The sequence below is a fragment of the Sphaerodactylus townsendi genome, linkage group LG01 (assembly GCF_021028975.2).
Source record: "Sphaerodactylus townsendi isolate TG3544 linkage group LG01, MPM_Stown_v2.3, whole genome shotgun sequence".
Classification (NCBI taxonomy): domain Eukaryota; kingdom Metazoa; phylum Chordata; class Lepidosauria; order Squamata; family Sphaerodactylidae; genus Sphaerodactylus; species Sphaerodactylus townsendi.
The window spans coordinates 46,719,061-46,729,461 of NC_059425.1; the positions used below are offsets into that span (position 1 = coordinate 46,719,061).

Genomic DNA, 10,401 nt, shown 5'->3' on the forward strand with positions numbered 1-10,401 from the left:
TGGGGAGGGCAGGCAGGATAAGGAAGTTGTTGCAAAAGCACAATATACAAAAAATAAAAGTGCACACTAAATTATGCAACAACATTAAGCATAATATAAATCTGTTCAATTTACATAAGTATACAAGTCACAGGATTCAGCTTTCCTGGTACTGTATTTGGATTTCTCAGGTCAACAATTTTAATGTTTTAGTAAAGATACAAGAGTGGAAATTTATAGAATAGCAGGCAAAAAGCAGTTAATTACTGCTTAACCACATCATTACCTTAATGCCACTTGACCACAAGCCCCATGACTTTGCAAGCCATCAGAGTTTAACATGCAGTAGGGATACTGAATCTCAAACGCAAATGACCATCTGTTCAATGGGTCTTAGTTAATATTCCTTGTTCCTGGTACAAATGTAAGGCATAAGGCATTTCTCTTCATTAAGGAGTATTTTCCCAGGGTTTGGGTCTGCGGGCCATTTGAGAAGGTGTTGGGCTCTTGTGTGTTGCAGTGATATTTAGTTTCTGGAGTCCAGGAATGTTCTGTCCCTTTTGGACCAGGTGAAGGATCTCAGAAAAAGAAGCAGAAGTCTCTGGAGCAGGGGGTTGGTCTGCCAGGTCCTCTTCAGTCTCTTTCTTTCTATCACCATCAGTAATGGGATGACAGTTAATTACTGAAGGCTCCATTCTACAATTAGCAGAAGATACGTTACATCAGACTATTCACCCAGGTCTCAGAAGAAGGGAAAGAGCACCACGAGCAAGCCTGAAAAGAAAGATTTTTCCACATTTAAAACAAATGCAGTTTTAACTTGAGGACAAGAAGCAATAAAGCATTAGATATTCTATGATCATTATTAAGTTATTAAATTAATGGAACTCTAAAGGTGGCAAGCCTACACAAATAGAGATATAAAGGCTAGCATTGCAACTGGTGACTGCAGACTCTACAGGTGATGTACATGGGACAGACTTGACAGAATTGGAAAGACGTTATGGGAGGGACAGACCAGCATCTGATTCCCACACAGTCCTTCACCCTAGAATTTTGTTTCAATAATGCACAGAGTTGCATATTCTAATTCAGACCTTGGACTAGTCACTGTTCTTCAGAGCTCTCTCAGCCCCACCCACCTCACAGGGTGTTTGTTGTGAGGGGGGAAGGGCAAGGAGATTGTAAGCCCCTTTGAGTCTCCTACAGGAGAGAAAGGGGGGATATAAATCCAAACTCTTCTTCATACGAGCAACCAGCTTACACTTGCTGCAGGTGTAAATACCCACTCCTTACTCAATTCAAAATATTGCCACAGTTAAAAACTATTTTCAGAAAGGGGATCTTATGGAATTCTGTGGATGAGGGGGGATCCACTTTCATCACTGGTGACAGGGTGATTTATCCTACAAAGCTGACACACACCGAGGATGGAAAGCAAAAGCAACACTTGAAGCTGAGCTTAGAGACTGGAGTATTTGCCAGTCCTTCTGGTTCATTCCACCCTTCTCTTGTATAGGGGAAATTCCCTCCACAAAAACATTTCAAGGGCGACCACATAGAGACATTTCACAGTGCCTCCAGCCACCACACAGTCTACTGGGCGGGAGAGGTTCAGCCATCTGCAAGAAGCGGTTGTGCAAACCACACCTGCAGCAAGCTAATCACAAGAGGGAACTGTACTTTCCAATTCTGAGAATGGCAGAAAGGTGGATGTAGAACAAAACTCACAGCTGTTAACTGTCTGCAATTTATATAGGAGAAATGTGTCAAAACTTGATGAAGGCCTTGGTCTCTATTCCCTGTTGGCCTTCCAGAAAAACTAGTTGACTACTGTGAGACTGAATGCCAGACTAGCTGGATCAGTGGTCTGATAGAGCAGGGCTCTTATGTTCTCATGAAAAATTTAAGAGACTTCCCTTATCCATTTACTCCACAGATACAATGTTAGTAACAGAGAAAATAGCTATCAAGGTGTCAGGACTAACAGTGCTGTCCTAAATACCGAGTCACACTTTTCTAAACCCACTGCTTAGGATGAGCTGTGAACTATGATAGGGAATATCCGGTCTGTACCACACAACTCACAAAGTGATCTAGGGAAACCAATTATCTTGTGAACACTGGAAAGAAAATCCCAACAGCTTTTAAAATAATAATTAACCATAAATCTTGAAAAGCACAAACAAGTGAAAATTCTGTGTCTACATATTCTGCCTTTCACTCCCTACTCTGTTTCCCCAGCTACCATCTCTTTCCCTGGACAATTGCCCCTAAATGCTTGTCCTGGAAATGCCTTTATCCATCTCATCTTTATTTACCTATTTATTTGTATTTCAGAAGGTAGGCGTGTTAGAACTAGATTTGGGTTCTGTAGCACCGCCCAACATGATTTTCATTGTACAAGCTTTGGAGACAAGCTTCCATCAGACAAAGGAAACTCGAAAGCTTATACTCCAAAAATCCTGTTTGTCTCTAAGATGCAACTGGACTCGATTCTGGCTGACTTATTTGAATGTAAACTTATTTATTACTGTCTTTCCTAGTGGCTCAATGCAGCTTACAAATCAAAATGTAAAATATACAATAAAGCAAACCACCTTCCATTCTTCTCCCATCTTTCGCGCTCCTATTTTAATAGTTCTGGGGATCGGATTTTAAGGTTCGCCATCGGATTTTTAAAGTTAATTTATTGAATTGACATGTTTTAATTTTCCGTTTTATTGTATTCTATTATACATTTATATTATACATTGTTGGAAGTCGCCCTGCACCTAGAAGGGGAAGGGAGGCTCATAAGTATAATTAATTAACGAACCTTTAAAAAGCCCAGTTAAAAAGTCCAAAGAAGCGGAAAGGCCCTGAAACACCTCCTCAGCTTTCTAGGGCCGTATCTGCAGGTCTAGCTCCCAGCCCCTGTGCTGTGTGTGCATGTGATGCATCCCGGGCCGATGCGTGCTTCCTCGAGAAAAGGCACAGCGGGGTTCACTGGAACTCACCGTCCAGTAAAGGTCCATAAAATGTAGCCCTTGCAAGCCTGCTGTCATTCTTGATCCCATAACCGCCCTCGAACCGCACCCATGCCACTGTTAGGAGTCCTCTTCCAAAGCAAAATCCCGGCCTGGCTCCTCCACTTGCCACTTCCTGGGAATTACCATCTGGCCAGAGAGGGGGGCAGGGCTATACCAAGAACGGTTTCCTAGCAGGGGGAATCTCTCAGCCTGTCTGAGCACGTGTCAGAAGAATGCTGCTTTCTCACGTTTTACTTTCTGCTCCTCAGTAAGTACATAGCAGAAATTAAAGTATTAGAGCCGACTCCCGGGTAAATAAATCTGCCAACGGTAAATCGATTATATTGGTATACATTGCTATATGAGCAAAAACTATAACTCTAAAGAAAAAACCTGCTTTGTATATGAATCGTGTGGAACACAAGCACTTGTTTAAATAATCTTTTACATTAATAGCAATCGTCTGATTAATCAGGAGCACTTTTCCTGATTGGTCAAAGAGTTATGGTGTGTGTTAAGAAATTAATCAGCCCAGGATTGTTTGTGTGAACAGGCACTTCTGTGGAGTACAAAGCAGACCTCTAGAGTGTTTCCTCTAATCAGAAGGAATACTGCCATAACTGCCATGGAGCCGCAGAGCAGTTCAAGAATCGACTGCTTCTCAGCTGCAGGGTAAGTAGTGCATACCTATGACTCTCAGAAAGCAAAATGGTGGGCTTCCTACCCAGGGGCATACCTAGGCAAACTGGTGCCCGGGGACAAAACCTGAGTTTGGCGCCCCCCCCCCCCACCCGGCGTATGGGTGGCCACCCTCCTCCACCATGACCAAACAATGATTTTTTGTACCAGCTCACAAAACACCTCCCACTCCCAGCAAAACATACATGGCTCTCTCCCCACCAACTCTTTCCCTAATTTCCTAATCACAACAATCCTATGAGGTAGGTTGTTAGCCTGAGAAACAACTCCAAGCCAGTGCAAGTGGGTATTAAGCATGTAAATCTCTCACAAATCACCCCCAGCAAAACATTTACCAAACAAATGTCAGCCTCATCTCTCACAAAACACCTCCAGTGGAATCCACCCCCAAACAGCATCACTTTCAATGGTGTTTAAACTAGGGAGCTCAGATTCTTCTTTTAAATCTACAGCTAAGGGAGAATCACAAAGGACCCCGGTCGCTAAGACAAAATTGAAAAGTGATGCTATTTAGTGTCGATTCTCCCCCACCCTGAAACAACATCACTTGCTGAGGAGTTTGGAGATTCAGATGAAACAAATAGTAGATTTGGCTGGAGTCTGGGCAAGTGGAGCACGTGGGACAAAAATTGTCCGATTATGTCCTACTTAAATATGAACAAATCGCGAATGCAAAGGTATTTGAGCTTTTGGGGGGTAGTTTTGGTGTTTTTTCAACCTGCAGGGAGCGCATTTTTAAAGCTAGCAGCACCATGATTTCAGGGCATCATCCAGAGACTGTTCTGATGATACCACCTGAGTTTGGTGATGTTTGGTTCAGGGGCAGCAAAGTTATGAACGCCCAAATGGAATGCCCCCATCCCCATTGTTTTCAATGGCAGCTAACCTGAGATGGGGACTACCCATTTGAGGGACCATAACTTTGGTCCTCCTGAACCTAACTTCACAAAACTTGGGTGGCATCATAAGAATAGTTAACAGATGATACCCTGAAAATTTTAATTATCACTAACTTTACAAATACACCCACCTCCAGACACCCCAAGAAAGGCCTTAAGATTCTTTGTTTTGCAGTGAGCTTTGCTCCATTGTAGCTAATGAGGAATTTCTGAGGCTGCATTTTTTTAAAGATAGAGGCACCAGACTTTCAAGGTGGCTCCAAGAGGCCTTGAACAGTAGCATCCAAGCTTGGTGAGCTTTGCTTCTGGAGGGGGGGGGGGGAGTTAGAGAGAGTTCTGAGAGAACTCAGCCCACAGGCTTTCATAATAAGGAGTGGGGAAACAAAATAAGCCTTTTGAGAATACATAAAATTCAGACCCCCCAGAAGCAAAGGTTTCCAAACCTGTGGATGCTATTACCAGGAAGCCCTCCCTGGAGCCACCCTGAAAGTCTGGTGCCTCTATCTTCAAAAATGTTGCAGCCTGCCTGCACACTCAGAAAGTCCCCATTAGGCACTACAATGGAGCAAAGTCACTGCAAAACAAAAGAATCTTGGGCAAAATTTCTTGCAGGGTGCCTGGGAGGGATGTATTTTTTAAAGCTAGTGACACCAAAATTTCAGGGTATCATCTGTTAACTATTCTTATGATGCCACCCAAGTTTGGTGAAGTTATGTTCAGGGGGGGACCAAAGTTATGGTCCCTCAAATGGAATTAACCCCCATCTCCAGAGTTAGCTCCGGCATTAAGAAAACAATGGGGATAAGGGGCACCCCTTCTGAGGGTCCTAACTTTGCCTACCTGAACCAAACATCCTGAAATGTTGAGATTCAGTATTATCAGGAGCAGTCACTGGATGGTGCACTGGTTTTGGTGTTGCTATATAAAAAATGCGCCCCACTGAGCGGAACGTGAAAAAACACTTAAAACATTAAAAAACACACAAACAACCCTGAAATGTTGGCGCCCCCCCATGTGACCAAATGGGGGGCGCCCGGGGACAAAGGGTACCCCCTGTCCCTAGGCAGGAACGCCACTGTTCCTACCACATCCTACACTTTTTTAGCAATCACAGGAAATGAAGGCATACACATAGTAGCACAATTGATGCTTTTAACTATGACACAATTTAGTTTTCCATCACTGCTTTTATGACTTCAGATTTCCAGGTCCCCAATGGACATTGGCAGGGGTAGGGTATAGGGTTTCCAGCTCCAGGTTGGAAAATTCCTGGAGATTTGTTGGGGGAGGTTAAGGAACTCAACTCTGTGACATACAATGCCATAGAGTCCACCCTCCAAGCCTCCATTTTCTTCAGGGGAACTGAAGAAGTGAGCTATAATTCCTGGAGATCCCTAGGCCCCATTTGGAGGCTGTCATTCCTATTACATCCTCCTCCTGTCAATCTGAGACACACCAACAGTTGAATCAAGAGTGTGTGAGGTGGGAGGGGGTTGTTCAGTAGAGAGCAGCTGTGTTTAGGCAGCTGCACCCGGCTGTTAGAGATGGGAAGAGAAGCCCTAAGTCAGACAGGAAGAAATACAAACGTACAGCTTGGCACATTGTCACCAGCACTCTGTCTGCATTCAGGGTTCTTGAAAGATGCCACAGGGTCTCCACATTAAATTGGTTTGGAAGCCAGTCGGGTACCTTCTGACTAGTGCAGCACTTCAGCTTCTGGCTGGTAAGTAAATGTTCCTTTCTTACTCACTTGTAGGGGTCAGATGCCATTTCAAGAGAACAAAGAAAAGGTAAGCTGACCCCATCCACTAGACAGAAAAGTGTACAGTTGTCCTCTCTGTTTTTAGACTGTTCTGCTCCTGACATTTCCAAGGCAGGAATTCAGTTACTTTATGAGTTAAATTTCTATCTTGCCTTTCTTGCAAGAAGCAACCTTTCACCACAACCTTCAGCAGTACAAGCTGAACCAAAAAACAGGCAAACAGGAGCCTTGCGGCATCTTGAACACTAACCAATGTGTTCTGGCACATACTTTATCTTTTAAAATGCCTCAAGACCATTCCTTGTTTTTTCTCTGAAGTTGGTTTGGCTGACTGTGGCCACCATCCAACATGAAGAAACATCCCAATCACTGTGTGCATTTGCTCAGAAGTAAGTCCCATTGTGTTTAATTGGCTTACTTCTACTTCTAAGAGTTAATATGGCCACAACCATTCTGTTCATTCACAGGGCGCATGGCTATTGCATGCATCTGGGGAAGGTATGCAAAGAACTTCTCGTGGCTGGGAGGTTCCTATGCATGACTGTAATATCATAAAAGTCTACTAAGCATGCTTAATCAGAAGTCTATGTTGCCCTTTGGTTGGTGATTTGCTACCCAGGAACTGTAATAATTCAGCTGGGATATTAAAGTGGGGGACAGGGTCAAGGCAAGGCTAACAAAGAACACATTGCTGACTGAGGCCCCTGTGACTCCATGCAGCTTCTATCTAAGACATCTCTGATCTAAGAATATTTAAGTCCAACACACTTAACAGCTGTGCCACATTTTCTGCACCCCACAGCATACTATGTTATTGTTGCAGTTGTTTGCAAAATCCCAGTCCAGTGAGTTCTCGCTATAGCATAACAGTGGTGCAATATCCAATGAGGTGTGGATACATCTACTCTAATGCAAGCTGCTTCCTCCATTCTGTAGCTCTCCCATTCTTTCCTTTATAAAATGTCACTGTGAACTTGTCTTCCACAATGTTGCCTCCCTTACAGCTCCATCCTGAGCAGTTGTACCTTTCTCTGCTCAGGGAGTTTAATAGATTTAGAAGGGTATAATGCTGCTTCAATTGCATTGTTATTGTGTTAGGAAAAAACTAAATCCAGCTTTTCTGGAAAGACGTCCAAAATCCCAGGAGAGTCCTTGACATACAGGGAACCAATAGCCCTCCCATTCTGTTACATTATACAAACTTATGCTCCATACTTTGTGCATTCACCTTTATAACAGAGAATTTTATTCTAACAGCAGGTAGCTCTTGGGGCTCATTTCCAATTATGGCACCGCCATTAAATGTGGTAATAAATGGTGAAAGGAAGACACTGGTGGTCTGTGTGGTGAATGACCTCTCAGAGGAAGCGTCAGGTGATGTTTGGTTTTCCAATGGAAATGGGAGCCTGCTGGAGTCTTTCACCTATACGGTTTCTGGAGAAGGAGATGATAGTGTCAGCACAATCTCTCAGCTTGCCATTCACACCAAGGAATTTGAATCATGGGATGCAGTTACTTGCTGTGTTGCCGAAAACAAAACTTCAAGGATGTGGAACACTACTTCTCTTCAAATCTCTGGTATTTATCAAGGGGAAAAATCCCTACCTCACATGTATGTTGTTATTAGTTAAGATTAGTCTCTGGAAAGATAATTAATAAACAGTGCAATCCCACTTGGAATTATTGATTTTAGTGGGCTTACACTGGAGTAACTACGTAATTTGTATTACCCCTACCTCTCTTATAATCAAGGTGCTTCATCCCAATATACTGTGATTACAGCAAAAAAACAGTTTCATTCTAACCAAGCCATAAATAGCCAAAGGAAACCCCTACACCTAGCTGCTGGGCTGTATTGGTGGTCCTTGGTACCCGCCTTCTGCTGCATCCACAGAAGCTGACCTTCCCCCTATATACATTTGCACAGATTCCCTCTGCAAGTTGAAAGGTGAGGACAGATTGTGCATATTTCAAGAACTTCAAATGTGCAATCAACTTGAATACTTTGGAGAATACTGGAAAACAGAAGCTAGTAACTGCAAGGAGAGTTATTGATCTTTCCTCTATAACAGTCTAATATTCCTTTTGTCTTATAGAAGAAAGTAAAGAAGATTCATGCTTGGATGAAAACTGCACAAGTAAGCAGAAATGTTTCCTTTTTTCCAGTCTTGATGCATGTAGGGATGAGCCCCGCGAACCCAGCAGAGCCTCAGAAAGAGCACAAGCACACCTGCGCCATCTGTGTGCCCGCTGAAGGCACCAGCTCACCACTGCCCCAAGACCCCCATGAGTCATAGGTCATGAGATGCCTGACTCACTGTCACAAGATGTCCCAGACAAAGGGACAAAGGGGCGCTTGCCCCCAGGTATGGATTAGGCCCGGACAGGAACGTTTCCTCTCTCACGTACGCAGCCCCTATGAGTCATGTACTGTACAGTATTCTCCCGCTCTCCCGCCTCCCGATCCGCCTCCTGTGAAACCCTAATAAAAGGTGCCAGGGACCAGACCACGGCAGAGTTGCCAGATCCACGGATCACGCTTCCTGCCTTTGGCTCTCTCCACCGGATGATATCGCTGCGTCTCGCCACTTCCTTGCGACCCTCGTGGGCCGACTTCAGATGCATTATGAATTCTCAGCTGGATGCAGCTTTTCAGGGGGAAAGGCATTCAAATCTGACAAGACTTTTGTTTCACATGCAATGAAGACTTAATTAACTCCAGAATTATCAAAGTATAAAGACCAGAATTTGATTCACTATAAGGAGAAACAACAGGGCTACACCTGTCACAGGAAATAAAACATTAGACCAAGGCCAGTTGTACAAAATAAAGTCAAACTCCCTATGTGTTTTGCCAAGGTGGTGCTTCAGAGTAATTGTCCAAAAAGATGCAGGGTCAGTAATTTTATTTATTACTTATTGTTAACAGCCCAGGATTGGATATCATCCACTGAAACTCAACATATCTGCTCTCAGATGCTGCTTCTTTTGGCCATTCGACTGTTGCTGTTCAAATTTATGCTTTCTGACGTGTTGATTACTTGTTGCTTTCTTTATAAGAGGTAAGAATAGCTTCAACATATAACATTTTAATTGTGTAACATTCCACACTCAACTAAGGAGGCAAAAGAGCTGCTGCTGAAAAATTACAAGAGTATGTGCCCAGTGCTTCAGAGGATGCTGGTGCAAAACCTCAGAATTACCTTGGAGTATTGTTTACTCTCCAGTTTCAGCAGCTTCAGGAAGATTATTCCTTCATTAAGTCTTACTCACAGTAAATGGGATCTTCACATTTGATAATTTTAAAGGCTAGGTTATTTCTCTGTTGCTGTTTTGTGATGATCAAAATGAATGCAGATCATTATTGTTTGTGCTGTTCTCCAAGTTAAAATACACTGACTTCTGCTTAGATGAGGATCAAGAATATGAACCGCACTTCAAGGACAATGTGAGAAATCTTCATTGTCTTCCATTTCTATTGAAGAAATCTGGGTTCAAATTCCCACTCAGCCAAAATGCTTACTGAATGGCTTCAGACAAGTCATTTTCTCTAGCCTAATTCACTCATGGATATATATCCCCCTGTACTATAACTAAGTCCAACTTGCAGGGTTCTTGCAATCATAAAAAGGGTAATTTCACACATATCATCCCCCGTTGAAGGATGGTGATCAGATGTAACAAATATATCAATGAATCTCTCCGCTTGTCATATTGTTCTCTCTCTCTTTTTAGAGAAGACATGTCACCACATCTGAAGTCGCACAAGTGTCCTTCAGTTCATCAATACCAAGTCAGATTTGATTCTACTCCAGTATACATTTACCATGGATGGCACGAAAAGCAATGGATTACAGAGTTAAGAAAACTTACTGCAGGTTCCTAAATTTGTTTAATCAGTAATAAAGCTTCTTGAGTTCAACGTGACATACTCCTGAATATGTTTTTACCATAATAGCTTCTGGGCATATCTCAGTAAAAAGAAAGATGTGTGGTAGATCCTGATTCATACCTTTCCATGGTCTGAACTACAGTAATCTGTGAATAGCAA

The 10,401-nt window shown here is 43.0% G+C and overlaps 1 protein-coding gene across 2 annotated transcripts; it reads left to right on the forward strand.

Moving 5' to 3' along the window:
* The first annotated feature begins 3,192 nt into the window (after positions 1-3,192).
* Positions 3,193-10,277, forward strand: PTCRA (pre T cell antigen receptor alpha). 2 transcript variants are annotated; one of them, XM_048508305.1, is made up of 7 exons: positions 3,193-3,258; positions 3,544-3,662; positions 6,218-6,311; positions 7,608-7,928; positions 8,447-8,488; positions 9,280-9,412; positions 10,086-10,277. In XM_048508305.1, exons 3-7 carry the CDS (start codon positions 6,230-6,232, stop codon positions 10,234-10,236), a joined length of 729 nt encoding a protein of 242 aa, XP_048364262.1. In that variant the 5' UTR covers positions 3,193-3,258; positions 3,544-3,662; positions 6,218-6,229; the 3' UTR covers positions 10,237-10,277. The 2 variants fall into 2 exon arrangements, with proteins under 2 accessions (XP_048364262.1, XP_048364269.1); XM_048508312.1 differs by lacking the exon at positions 6,218-6,311 and adding an exon at positions 6,345-6,378.
* Positions 10,278-10,401: the final 124 nt, after the last annotated feature.

Coding starts and splice junctions, on each gene's coding strand:
- PTCRA (XM_048508305.1), top strand. CDS start 6,230: ATGCCACAGGGTCTCCACATTAAATTGGTTTGGAAGCCAGTCGGGTAC. Junction 8,489..9,279: donor CTTGGATGAAAACTGCACAA/GTAAGCAGAAAT, acceptor TATTGTTAACAG/CCCAGGATTGGATATCATCC. Junction 9,413..10,085: donor TGTTGCTTTCTTTATAAGAG/GTAAGAATAGCT, acceptor CTCTCTTTTTAG/AGAAGACATGTCACCACATC.